The following is a 15,427-nucleotide window of genomic DNA, read 5'->3' as shown; positions in this document are numbered from 1 at the left end:
AATAAATATTTTCAATTCCTTTTTTCCCATTGTATCGCATGCTCTTTGAAATAAAACGTAAACAGTAATAGTTTTTTCGCTGACATCGTATCCTGTTTATATTTTTAAAAGTTAAAACGATTAAAGTAAGTCTCCCGTAGTCTCGTTGTTGTGGGTGCACTAATTTGTTACTATTTGTAAATGTTATATTGAATTTTTTACGATTCCTGACGTTTCTTATAATCAATTACTCATTTTATTATGCATTTACAAATATTACATTGGTTTTGCAAATTATTCATAACCTCTTATACGTATTTTTATGTGAACTAAACTGCGTGGATGTAGTATTACTGTAACTTGTATAAAAAGTAAGCGATAAAGATGGCCAGGGGAAATGCGATATTTTTGTGTGCTTTTTTTTTATATATATATAATGTCTTGACTTACGAATTTTAGTGGCGTTTAAGATAATATTAACGGCAATTTCAGAACAAACGCGTCGACTTTTTTATATTCCCAGTTTATACTATTGCGTTTTTTCGTAGTCTTTTGTCTTAATCCTTCGTCTTTCTTCGAGATTACAACAACGGAAAGAAAACTAACCATCGTTGTCTTGGCCGCGTAATCCCCAAACAGCATTTCGCGTGAATTACACAATGATAATACTATCTATTATTATTATTATTATTATTATTGTTTTTATTATTCTTGTTGTTGTTTTTTGTTACTTTAACAGCTGTAATACTTCAGCATAATTTATTTAGTCTATCATCCCAACTAATCCACGTAAAAACAGAAAGAAAAATTCCAGTATTTAAAGGCTTTTACTTATCAGTGTCAGTTAAGCTTGAATGTATACATAAATTTAACCACATAGAATATTCATTATTAGCTGCTTCCAAATAAAAATTGCATTAATTTTGTTTTAGAAGCAATGCCGCATAAATTACGAGTTTTTTTTTAAATTTTCAAAGTATTTAACAATAATCAAGGTACAACTCGGTTCGGTAGTTCAGATGTAATCCCAAAATTCATTCGACTCGGACGAGATCAGAAATAGCTGGAAGACATAGTACTCGGGGGACGTTACTGGTCTGTTTTCCTATTCGCAAGAACACATAATATAAAAGTCGTAAAGCGCACTCGTGTCTAGATAAAAGTTGTTTCGTTAAAAACTTTTATTCTTTTTTAAATCCCTTTGGCCACTCCCGTCGCTGTTCTTCAGCAATACGAGTTTCGGTTGCACGCCGGAAACGGAAGGTCCGGTTCCCGTCGCCTGGCCACAGATTTATTTCCCTATGTTCCAGTGTGTTTCTTATATTGCCTACCGAGTTGACTTTTTGGAAACTCTTGCACCCATTTGAATTCGTTCCCTTCTGCGTATGACTCTGTTGGTTAGAAGGGTAAGCGAGAGGAAGTACACCGTCTCTTTTAGTTAAGAGAAAAAGGGTCGAAAATGAGATAACCGGAAAAGTTTTCTACCGCCGCCTCCATTTCATCTGTATGGGGAAACCTATTGTTTTTTGATTTATAAAATGTTATACTTGTACTTTTCTTTATGTTTCATACGACATCCCACTTAAGAAACACGACATCGTAATGTTTGGCATACAAAAATAGATATGAAATAAACAATACAAACAGGAAACACATTGTTTATCGTTTCTAAACCCAAATAAGAGAGAAGTGGTACTTATAGTTAGACAGCATTTTCCTGTTAATGAATTTCATATTTCATCACTTGCAAATATAATAAAACTTGCATTGATAAGTTAAAATATTCAATCGTCAAATAAAAACAAGAATTTCCATTTTACGATATTCAAGAATATTAAACGCCAATTCATAAAAAAAATTATCAAGTATTTATTCTAATCAAGTAAAAGTGGTGTTTATTGTGATAAACTTTTAGTAGTCAGTAGAATACGTTACTATCACATTACTTTTCGCTATTATCTCTTCAATTACTGAGGAAATTTAAAACAAATGTTTGATCACGTTGGGGTCGTCATATTAGAATAAACTTTTTGTCCTATACGCGTTTGTAACTTGATAGAAATAATATCTAAAATTAACCTTAGGTAGTTTTGAAAAATATGATGGTTAAAAACCATTAGTTTTATACCATGGGGGTGGATAGTTTCCATGTGTTGTAAATTCTTACAACACTAACAATAATTCAAAAAGTTTTTCGTCTAGGTAAGAAATACATGTACTGACCTTAACGTTTCCAAACAAAAAGTAAAAATATCGTTATAAGGGACTTTCTTGTAAAAATAATTTAATTTATTTTGTTTATTTAGTTTTTCTAGGAAAATGTGATTTTTTTTGTTTTTGTGAGTTTTAGTTTAAAAACTAGCAAATACACTGAGCAGCTTTGAAGGGATTTATATTTAGTAATGCGGTAAAGGATTGATTAACGAGTGTGCACTGAAGTACTGAAACCGACGCATTTATACGTGGCTAATAGCGAGAGAAGGTCAGTGCGGAGATTCACTGCAGCGTATAATAGGAGCTAGTAGAAGAAACCGGCTAGAAGGGTCGGGGGCAAGAGATTTAAGTCTTAACGATTCTGGGCACACATCCAGTGAACAAGAATACTAGGGAAGAACTTGGTGATTCGATTAGAGACGATTTTGAAACAACTAGAAAACGTGAGTTTGGATTTTCAATTGGGTGGGTTATATGACTGAGCAATTGAAAGGTTTATAAAGTCAACGTCGAAAACATGTTAAAATCTGCAAAAGACGTTTTTTCAGTGGTAAAGTATGTGTAAGTTGATCGAATGAAATTCAAAAACATCCGAACAACCAAAACACTTCCATTAGTTCTCGTATGTCATACTGTAGAGAATGTTGTATTTTTAAATGAAAAGTATCAGTGTGCTTATTTCACTATGAATTACCAAATTTTTAACTTTATTTCGTCGACTTATCTGTAGTGGAAAATGTTGCTGTGGTAATTTCTAAAACTTTGAATGTCGTAGGCCTTGCAGTGTTTAGTAAAAGTTGAGTAAACTGTTTTGATGGAAACTCAAGTCATCTACACTAAGATGCGGATTATAATTAATTTATATTGTTCATATATAAATGTTTATGAAGTAAAAAGTTTCTTGCTTAGTTCAACGCCATTTATGGTTCCATGTTGAATATTTTTTTGACATCAAACAGTAATGTAACAAATGTGTAACACGTCTAAAACATATTTTTTATAAATAATTTGTAGAGTACTAGTTATTGATAGCGACTGTGAATCCATTCAAAGAACATATTGAGTATATTTTATTGATCTCATTGTGTCGTTTATTACTAAAATTAACACTAATTTTGATATGCCCGTAACAAAAAACTTATTCTGACAAAATAGACTGAATTTTTTCTAAAAGTTGTTTACTACAGTGTATTATTAGTCCGACAAAAGTTTTCGTGAACGACCAACTGAATGTCCTCCTCTTCAGTTGTCAAAGCGTCAAAAAAAAAAGACATGCGTGTGTAAGTGTAAGTGTACAATGTAGTATTCTATAAAACCAAAATAAAAAACTACGGTAAAACACTGTAATTGACGAGGGAAGAAAACGTCGGAGAGTTTTTTTTTTTTTATTTCTTGTGACGCGTATTATTGATGTCAAACTTATCCACAGTACACATGGGACTCGGTGCAGCTAAACTTTCCAAAGCCGAACGTCTTTTGGACAACTTCTCCGTTTTTATTACTTACTTTTTATTTTTTGGGCACAAGTACAATGCGGAAAAAACAAGCGTTTTTGAAATATTGTTCGTGTAACGGATTTCGAGACTCGCATAAATCCTTATTTAATACCAAAAACAAATGTCTTACTGGTAATCCATCAACGGTACTAAAATAAGCGGCCAAGTATAACTACAATAATATGTAATAAATTTTAATTTTTGCCAAACGTAAAATTATTTTCCGCGTCTACGTGTAAATATTTATGGCTCGTGTGAATTTTGTCATTCTTATTTGACAGTGTGTATTTCAGTCAATACTTTACAGTTCTTATATGTGCGGGAGGCAACTTGTATGGTAAGCGATATAATTTTAATCTGTCTAAGACTATTAGACTACTAAGATACATCCAACCACATAATTTTCATAGATATTACTGTTGTATTGTCGACATTTGTCTCTCGATTTAAAGCTAATAAATATTGTTATGTCTATAAAGTCGTTGGATACTTCAAGATAAATCGTACAATCATATTTGGTTGATAAGACTGTTAAATAAAATAACACGATCATTCATTTTTGTTACTGGACAATCGATTGTTATTAATTAATTTTTGTATTTAAATTATGTGTATTTCTTTAATTTTTAAAGTTATCATTATTTTAACGATATTTCTTGAAAACTAAAAATGAAAATGTATGAATTTTAAAAGTATAATATAAAGTATTATGATTTTGCATTGCTTCATAATTATCCTTAGAGAAGTATAAATAATATTTACGTGTATAAGTTAATTACTTATTTCATATGTTCATTGACAATCACTTATATTTTAATTTATTTTCAAATTGAGAATGATCTCTCACTATAAACATTTAAGTTTTGGTGAACGTATTTCTCCTCCAATGGTGACCAAAGTTTCAGTGGTAAAAACGTTTTTGATAGTTTAAAAGGCAAAATCTCCTCGCAAAGTTTTCTTCTACACGTCACTTTTTTGCTGTTTGTTTAAACAATTAATCAACACATAATGTGTGCCGTTGATAGTTTTCCAGTAAAGGAATGCCCTATCACATTAAATATTCAAGCAAAATAGATACACAGCTTTAAGTTTTTCAAAAATTGTTAATTTTATCGTGTCACGACCTACATCTCTATCATTGTTGTACCTTAGGGACAATGTAACCTTATATTAAAATCTATCGAGTACGGAAAAAAACACCTTAATATAACTTTGACTAGTTAACGTCGATAAAAGTGTATTTCCGGTAAATTTAACATCAACTATGAAAATGTAAGAAAAGCCGACAATCTTAATTGGGATTTCAAAGAATCTTTCCCCTAAAAACAAGTTGGATTTATTTGTATGTATGTAATGGAGAATTTATTTAACGTTATGCTCTAATATCCCTAAGGGATTGTTTATTATGCAAGTTAAAAAGCTTTTAAAAAAAAAAACTTCGACTATACAAATTAATAATAAACGTTTTAACGTTATTTTAATCCTACAAAATTTTTACGAATCATTAAAATAAAAACAAATGACGCTTTCTTGGACCAAATACTTTTTTATGGAACTTATCATTTTTACTACTTATTGTTTTCTTTATACCAACTAATTTTGTGACGAGTTCAACGTCGGAAAATTGAATTCACTTAATATTTTTTCCAAGCCATTTGATAAGGACTATAATCCGAAAATAAAAAGCTAAGCTGATAGGTTTTAACATTGAGATCTTCAATCTACAATAAAACCAAATTACAGTTCAAAACAAATACATTTTTAGAGTAAAATAATTACAAAATTATAATGTCACAGTAGTACTAATTAGATATAAATAATTAATTAATGTTTTGCGTAAATAATAGTGTCTCTTGCGAAATAACATTTTTAATGAAAACGAAGGGATATAATTTTTACTATAAATATTTCCAATAAGCTCCCAAAAAATATCTGCAAATTGTTATAATTTAGGTTAATGATAGCTGACAAAATTCATATTGTGTATTCAAAGTGCAAAAAATATGACCAACACTTATAATTTCGTGACGTAGATGGCAGAGGTTTACTGAGAATCGGTAGAAATAATAATTGTTATTTGTTTCGGAATGTTTTTTATTGTGACAAAAGTGTGGGATGATATTAAAGGTTGGTCATAGTAGGGCGATGGTAAAATGATACTACCAAAAGTTGGGCTATAATAATAATAATAATAATTATTATTATTATTATTGTTATTATAGCAGAGACAGTCACGCAATAATAAAACCGTGTTATACGTGTAGGGTAGCGCCAGTAGCTGGAAAAGTTGTGGAACGTTGGAAAAGGTACAAACACATTCAAATTCGAGGCTCGAACTGATTGTTATCAACCGTGAAAATTGACTGCGTTTTTGAATTTTCTAAGAGTAAAAACAAAACAAAGTTAAGAAATATAGGGTAGTTAATTTCCTCATTTTTCGTGCCCTTTGCTTTTAACTTAAAAAACTCAAATAAAATAATAATTTTTCACAGAAAATAAAAGAATAAATACAGTCAATGTATTTATTTTTTTCATATGACGAACACTGTTTAACATTCAGCAGATGTACGAACAACATTATTCACTGGAAAGAAATACTACAAGCGAGTGCCGACGGTCTCGTTTGCCATTCTTCCGGCTTTATTTTATTTTTATTCAAAACACTCCCGCCAAACTTCTGGTTACCGTTTCTATTCTTTTTTATCAACTAGAATAATGACTGAAGCCATGGGGCTTACAGCATTTTTGGTAAATGTACCGGAACACTTGTCGTGTACGGCCAATATGGGATGGATTATCAACGATTTCGCATTGCGTATGTTAATATACTATTTTTTTTTTCTCGAACGGCTTTTAGTATCATTAAAATAATAAAATGTTGAAAAATAACTTGAACAAACTGTTAGTCTTTGTGAAAAATATGTTTGCGTCTATTTGTACGACGGTTTAAACTAGAACAGCACTTTTCTTCGAGTCTTTATATTATCATAATTTCAGTTTATTTTCTGAATATCTAAATTAATTCTTCTCTATTGTTAACCGAACTTTTGTATCCTTAAATATGTGTCGTAAGTAAAGTTTTGGCAGAAATTTTATTTAGAATTTTACCGACCTAGAACATAAATCATTGGTGTTTCTATAACAGAACCGGCGATGTACTCACAATCTCAAAGAATCATTAATTTCGAAAGAGCGTTAAAAAGTATGGGCGAGACACGAATAAAAACCCGATAATTAAAAAAAATAAAGAAAAACTTTATTAAAATTTAAAACTTTGAATAAAGTTTTTTAATAAAATAAATAAAAGTCAACATGAAGAATTAGGTGTTGTGTTTTAATAGATTTTTTTCTTTAGTATTTCCAAGTTTTATTCAAGAAAACAAAAAAATTACACTAAAGGTAAACGTTATTTTTAAATACTTAAAAAGAGTCTTGTTAATTAGAAAGCAAACTTGTTGTTGTTTGCAGTATCAAAACACTTTTAATTGGGAAATCTTATTTATCGTTGATGTGAATTTCGTATTTTATTTAGTTTCCCCACATTCTCTCGGGTCTTTTTTCTAATTAAAAACAAAAAGTGATTTAAATAATTCCTTGGAAAATCTATACTATTCCTGATAGGTTTGCTCTTTTGATGTACTGTGTTCTCAGTTCATAGTACAGGAAATAATTTTAAATTTCGTTGTCAACATAACCAACTCCGTTCAAACATGTATAATTGTTAATTAATTTGTGTACGGACTTGATTGTATTTCGATATCTTTCCTTCCACCAGTCGCCCCATCTGCAATACTCTTGAACTGGCAAATGAATTATTTTTCAAATCGCGTTCATATTCGGCTTTTATCAATAATGTTATTCGTTTCTCGTGTACTGTAGACTTTGCCGTTGTTTCGACATCAGGTAGATAACAATGTTTTGTATTTACATCAGCTCGAATGTTTAAACCGATTGATTCGTACGGCAGCAGGTATACACAACAATTTGTAATAGTGCCCTTCAGGAAACGGCCGTTGTCGGGTAAGTATCCGCAAAAGGCGTTTACCGTGTAAATCATTCAGAATTTATGTCCTTTATTTGCTTAACAGTTTATATTAAAGGATAGAATAAGGCGTGGCTGTGTATGGCGTTCGCCCATCTCCTTGCACTTTCCGCATCGTGTACGCGCCACAAATTAACCGCTACCATCGCTCTTACACCTCGTGTTACTCCTTTTAACCTGATTGTGTTTAATCGGTTGCGGCCTATACTGAATACTTGGCGCGNATTTATGTCCTTTATTTGCTTAACAGTTTATATTAAAGGATAGAATAAGGCGTGGCTGTGTATGGCGTTCGCCCATCTCCTTGTACTTTCCGCATCGTGTACGCGCCACAAATTAACCGCTACCATCGCGCTCTTACACCTCGTGTTACTCCTTTTAACCTGATTGTGTTTAATCGGTTGCGGCCTATACTGAATACTTGGCGCGCGGCTAAGCAACTTTACCATCGTTCGACGCTTTTTCAATCGACGCGTTTTCAGTGATACTAAGTAGGTACACCACTTTACGTCACAATTAGACACCATAAATTTGTCAGTTGACGTCTTGTAACTTTTAATAACTCGAACAGTAAAATCCTCAGATAAAGTTCCCATGATCTTCCACTGTTCTAGCCAAATATTTCAACCATTTTTCAGATTAAAATGTATTGTTGTTAGCAATTCGTGACTAACCCGATATTAAGAACTGTTTGAGACACAGATAGACAAGTGTAGTTTTTTTTTTTTTGTTTTGTCGTTTAAAAACAATAAAAAAATTGTCGCCAATAACAAGAAGATTGGATGTGAAAATAGGCGAAATAATGTGTTCACGTTGCAACGTCGCGTCCTAATCCCTTTGGGACTTTCGTGTGTGTACATTTTTTCATATACTTTTATGCGTTACCGTCGCCATTCAGTTCACTGAATATTAATAACATAAGAATCGACTTTTCCCCTATTTTACCTCGAAAATACTCAAAAAATACACTTGTGATCGGTCAAAGGTAAAATTTATACATCTGGCGCAACTTTCATGTGCTTTACTTGTAATATATATTATTCAACGGTCAAAAAATGTTATACTTATGGCCGCAGAGCAAAAAATATAGATATATTAATATCTATCTTTAATATCTTTTTTCTCTAAAAAGTTCTTAACGTGCCAATTAAATTCCAAACTACTAACTTTTTAACAATAAAAATTTTTGACGTGGAGTACAATATTATATTAAATTTGAAACCGTTGATTGTAATCTTTGTATAATAAGCTTCTTCACAATTAAACACTAATATCTGCGACAATTTCATTTACTAAAACTACCATTAACCCAAGTCAAAGCCAATTATAGATATTTCCTTAACATACTACGACAAATGATGCGTTCATGACTTATGTGGTTCAGACAAATCCAATATATGATTGAATGAAATTGCATTAGTAATAAACCTAAATATCTAAATAGTAGGAGTGAAATGCTAAGTGCTGGTACTGTTTTATCATTAGGTACGACAAAAAAACTACAAAAATCATTGTTGAATACAATGGAAGTCTCTGAAATGAGTTAAAGTAATATAAATTACCACACATATTATTTTTGTTCTTTAACGCCATCTAATAACGAATCCCATTTTGATAAAATTTCTTGAAAAAACACCACATTAATGCATGTTCCAAAAAAAAAAAAATTCTATTTAAATGCTTTATGCATTTAATAGCTCTTCTTCAGTAAAACTTTCGCATATTTTCAAGTGGAAAAAATAATCTCAGTGTTAGCCTTTTGCAAAATATTTTATCGGAACCTTTCAACTATAATTAAAATATTATATTAAGTACAATTACACAGACTTTTATTTGGGACTGCGCTCTAAAAATTCCATTTCCAAAGGCTCATTTATTACTGTTTTAACCCTTCATGTTCACTAATTGTTTGTTCCTAATTAAAAGTATAGCACAAATTAAATTTATCCACGCCGATATTCATAAACAAAGTACTCCCCTTTGCTACTGATTTACAACTTATATACTGTAATACATTCATTTACAAAACTAAGAAACTAACATTTATTAAATCCCATATTTTTCAATTACAGTTAAACAAAACTATTAAACAGGCTTTCGACTGATTAGCGCCTCTTGTTGAATTGAAACAAATTTAGTCATATACTTCATGTAGTACAGATTAATAATAAACTATTTTAACACTAAAATACATTTTAAAATAAAGCAAATGTATATTTGAATAATATCGAAGAAATATTAATTAATTAACTGTATAATATCGTATAAATTATTAACTACCCAATTATTTTAAATACTTTTGAAATACTCTTTTTAAAACGCTTCCAGTCAATTAAAATTTTTTTTTAAGATTCTATTTTCAACTTCCTGCGCTTCTCAAACAAGACATTTCACTTATGTTTATTAATAAAAATATAATTCCTTGGAAAAATATTCTTTTTATAAAAATAATATCAATTGCGTTTTTAAAATTAAGTAAAGTTTTATTATTTATTTATTTAAATGTTTATAATTGAACAAACTTGACATTAAAATCTTTGTCCTATTTAATTATGTTTGCTTGACTAAGTTAAATGATATAACATTAAATAGTAATATTAAAAGTATTGAATTAATATGCTATTTTTCTGATTATATTAACTTTTAATAAATATTATTGTTTGCGAAGCTAAAGTATGGTTGTAATTATTAATTTCTGAGCCATAAAACCAATTTTGTAATTTCATTTAAAAATAGTTGCTTTAAGCTTAACTCGGTGTAATTATTTTTCATGGTAAGAATATTTTCTTATACTAAGTCTATATATGTCTATAATAGATTAATATAAGATTAAGTTTATAGTGTCTTTGACAATTAATGTCAAGAACACTGTAAACTTTCTGTAGAATTAATTTAAAAATATTTATTTCTATTATTATTTTCATAATTTTTTTTCCACTCAAATTCTCTTGAAACACTATGAAGAGTGAGCTTTGCCAATTTGGTTTTATCACGTCATAAAATTGAAATGTTCAAAAAGTTTGAGTAAACTTTTTTTTTCTAAATTTACATAATAGTACGACCGACATAATAGTTTTTTAAATTTAGTTACATAGTTAAAATTTATATTAAAATAAAACCTAATTTTTATTTAATATGACCAATATGAAATTAGTTTTATAAAAATTAAATCAATTATTATTTAAAACAATTTTTAAGTATAAGGTTGATGTTAAATAAAGCACTCGATTTTCTTTGGTTTCTAATCATAACTGAAACTAAGAATAGAACTTAAAATAATTTATCTCTCATCCAATGGAAAAGCTATAACTCATAATTTGTGACGCTTTTGTACTGAAAACTAGTAACCAACACCACATACATTGAATACACCAAACGAACCGTGAAATTAAACAGTCGTTCTCCGCTTCTGTCTTTCTCTGCCGTATGTCTTAAAGACTTACCCGGTGTTTGTTGTTAGCCCTGCAATCGAACTTCCCGTCCGGCCTCTCTTCATAACAAGTACAGCTATGATCGCAGTATCTGTCGCTGATTTATAAGTCGTTTCGATATGACGTCGGTGTTCTACACTTTAGCCCACCCTCACCAGATTATTACTAACTGAAATGTTCTCCAATATTGTTAACCCTCAAGACATCGAATGCATTTTGACAAAAAAAAAGTATGTAATTAAATAACAAAAGTCGACAAGACGTATGAAAGTAATAGCAGTCCTTGGAGTGGTTAAATCGATCTTCGTTTATAGCTGGTGACGACAACGATAACCCCATGGGAGAGGAGAGAGAGACGCAAAATAAAAATAAATTATTCGGTTGGAAACAAGATATTCTCTTTGAAAATGCATAAAACGCGTTGGGCGTATTTTTTCAATACAAACACAATGTCTAGATAAGTCATGGGACGCGATCATGTGTAAGTATATACGAGAACATTAAATAGCCCTTGGAGAATTTTTTTCAAAAATGAGCGCAATATTATGTACCACTGTATGCAAGTGCTGAAACATTTAGCAAATAATAAACGAAGCACATATTATATAAACACTGGTTTGTCCGAAATAAAAAATTTACTGTCACATTATTATTGTGGAAATATTCTTTCAACTTCATGATACCATTTGATTCATTAAAAGTAACTGATGATAGTAAAATTATTACTATGTAATATCTTCTATGTAGAAGTATTAAACATTTTCTATGCGCTATTGAATTATTTTTAGTGTAATTTCAAACACTTACACATCACTTGTAATTTAAATATTATTAATTAAATTTTTATAAACAAAAAATACATTATTCAAATAAAATGGTGTTTTATGATTAAAAGCGTTGATACCAGAAGTTTGTTATCCAATTTCTCAGTTTAATTTCAAACATACTGTTGTATATTCTAATATCATCCACTTTGGAAGACGAGCATTCCAATTATTATTATTACTAGTTTGACTCGGGTCGTGTTCCTTTGTATTCTATACTGGTAACTGTTAATCACATACATTTGAGCCAAACATAACTCCAAAGTTTATGTTCCACACAAATCTTCCTTTCCTCGAGTCAACATACTTTGAGTCTGCTTTGGGAGTTAGTGACAAACTCGTTCTACCGTTTGACAGTTTCTGTGACGTGAGGCCATAAAGTTTTAGATAGTCTAAGTAATGGCAGTCTATAGTCTATTACATCACTTATAATTTTAGATTATGTTCCTTCTATTCACAAGTGTTCATTAATTAATAAAATATATTGGATTTGTTACAGGGATCACGTATACAGACTGAATCTGAGTAACATCAGTCACTCAAATTGCAAGGTGAGTACATACAGCTAATATTCTAGTAATACATATGTTTTTAATTTATGAGAATTTTTTTTATAAAAATACTGCAACTTATAAAAGTAATTTCTTAAGATTCGTTAAATATCATGTATAAAAATATGATTCGATAATTCTATTAGTGAAATTACAAAGTCTATTTTATGTGTAAAAAAAATAATATTAATTTAAAATGATTAATTATTTTTTTTTTAAATAAGCAGTTTAATTCACAGTAAAATCATGAAAATGATGATAGGGTTTATTCTTCTAATTTGCGAATAATTTTAAATTATTTTATCTGCTAAGTAAAAGTATAGTATTTCAATTATTTATTGTCATCCATTTATAATTATTACCTAAAAATCCTTCATATAGTCATTTCTTCTAGTAAAATAATACATTCAAGACATAAACTACAAACATGGCACAACTGTTTTTAAAAATGACATAACTATTTTACATCATTTTACACGATAATTGACACATGCGATGTGTGATACATAAATTAAAAAATTTAAGAGATTATGTACAGTGTGCAAAATGTAGTTTTAATATCAGTTTTTGTTTTGAATTCCCTTTTCCTCTTAATTTTAAAGGGAATTGTTGCAGGAAATTATTTATTTACCTGTGGGGGTTTTTCAAAGAGTTATTACGGCTAATAACTTTTCAGTAAAAAAATTCTTGACAAGTAAAAAGGGTAAGGTTAAGCTGAAGAGCAATAAGGGGAATCTTTGAGAGGGTAGGCAGTGGATTGTGAATGGCGGCGGACGCTTTGTTACTAACTTTAAGTTCGAAGAACATGCAAAATTAACGGCGCTCTTCTCATTTACGCGCGGAAAGCAATTGTGGCAAATTAAAATCTTCAAAATTCTCGTTTCAGCAATACATCAACGGTACGACCTAATTGCATTCCTGACCCTGTGAGCCTTTGACCGCATATAATTGTTAGACATAAATCTCTAATGCTGTTTTAGCTTGCTTCATGCGGAATGGTTCAATAACGGGGGAAAACAAAATTTTTTTAGAATTTGCACTAGCTCTTGAAGGGTCGGAGGTCATAAATTCCGAACGCCATATCGTGATGTATTGCTATAATTAAATAGTGTATAATACAGCAGCTGTAATGTAACGATTATATAATCTTATTTTCTTTGTATTGTTCAATACTCTGCACTATTTTTTTCTGTTGAATTTCTATTCCATAAAGTCGCAGTGAGATAATTTCGAAATTTTATAACAGCTTTTATCGATTTAAATGATATTCGCATGAAAATTTCCAAACTTTGCCGGCTTCTACTCACTTTGACGGCCAAGTCACCTACTGTTTAGATAATTGGTAATTAAAATATAAACGTTAGTAGAAGCGATAAACGCATATACCGCCAATACTTTAATTCTTTGACAGGTCCCACATTATATTAAACAATATTTTATATGGCCAACCCTATTTTGAATTATATTGTGTGGTCATTGGTTTACATAATGGTATGTCTATGTGGTCGGTAGGATGTTACCGAAAATCCATAAAACGGCCAATACGGTCGGTCTTAAACATTTAAACCTTCACGTTTTGCTCCTCCTGTCATGATTCAGTCAAGGGGAGTTAAAGGGTTTAGGTTATGGGTGATATACGTAACGGCCTGGTCACCACATTGTGTGCCCACTTCTATATTTATATGTATAAATTTATTGTATGGTTAATTCATATGGGAACATAAAATGTTATACCCACTAAACTTAAAATAGGCCTTATGGAAATTGGAGACCCGCTATTATTATGTAATATTTAAAATTTATCAAAATAATTTGATTTTTCATTATAGTTATGTCTAATAACTATATCAAAATTCATTTTTAAACAATTATTTCAAGTAAATATTTAACACGGACTAAAATATGTACTGTATACTGCATAGTATATAATTTAATAATAACTAATAAAATATCATTAAAAACCACGATGGAACAAACTCGACATAAAAAAGCAAAAAAAAAAAAAAATTGATCTTAAAAAATGATAAACATTTAATAAAGTGAACATATTTTTAATGATAATTAAATAACCGTTTTAAAACCTTATTCTTAAGGTATTCGTATTCATTTGTATTCAAACGATGCATATTCCAAATAATCAACAGAATTGACGTTTAAATAGAATATTTTGTATTCCAAGAGACTGCGATGCGAATTGGCCGATTTTCATAACAAAGTTACTACATTAGAAAATTATAATATACGAGACTCGTAAGGCGTCAGAAACGCTTTGGGCTAAACTTAATCCATGTCGCAGGCACACACTCATTTACACGCATTTAATCGTATAACAGAAGTTTTTATCAAGTTGTACGTTTTGCTCGGAAAATGACGAACACCCTAAGCCGCCCACGCCACCTACCCTCTTTTTCGCCCAAGCTACGCTTCATCAATTACGCGAATAACCCCAAAAATCATATTATGCAAACTCTGACTCTGCCAAAATATTGTTTCGCGCTTCTAGCAAAGTTCAACGCGAAACGATCCTAATAACTTTATTTTAATGAATAAATTCACCCATGACTGTTAAACTACTAGGAAAACTCATCATGCGTGCACCTACCTCGCTTGTTTAGCATCATTGGAGCTTTAATAATTATGCTCTAAGTTAACCTTAATAACCTGATTGCAAGACCCTTTCGACATACTTAAGTATTAGTTTAATTAAATCTATTCCTAAGTTTGTCAAATAAAAATCCAACGATGTATTTTATAGGTTCATTCTTTAACATAGATTAATTGGAGGAGCATAATTATTTACCATTAAAACATCACGTGCGCGAATATGAATTTAATCAACATTAGAAACAAAGTACAAGCCTAGACGTGTATGATGCCGAGATAAAGTCGT

At 30.3% G+C, this 15,427-nt stretch overlaps 1 protein-coding gene across 6 annotated transcripts in view; it reads left to right on the top strand.

Annotated features, from left to right (window-relative positions):
* LOC126896012 (semaphorin-2A) overlaps nt 1-15,427 on the top strand; it is a 205,632-nt gene that overhangs the window by 161,375 nt on the left and 28,830 nt on the right. For all 6 annotated transcript variants that reach the window (XM_050668419.1, XM_050668415.1, XM_050668416.1 and 3 more), the window contains one exon: nt 12,486-12,537. In XM_050668419.1, coding sequence (XP_050524376.1) covers nt 12,486-12,537 — 52 coding nt within the window. The remainder of the gene's footprint in view (nt 1-12,485; nt 12,538-15,427) is intronic.

The sequence above is a fragment of the Daktulosphaira vitifoliae genome, unplaced genomic scaffold (assembly GCF_025091365.1).
Source record: "Daktulosphaira vitifoliae isolate Bord-2020 unplaced genomic scaffold, ASM2509136v1 Scaffold_1, whole genome shotgun sequence".
Lineage (NCBI taxonomy): Eukaryota > Metazoa > Arthropoda > Insecta > Hemiptera > Phylloxeridae > Daktulosphaira > Daktulosphaira vitifoliae.
Note: the sequence above shows the minus strand (reverse complement) of the source record. Positions and strands in the feature narration are given on the sequence as shown.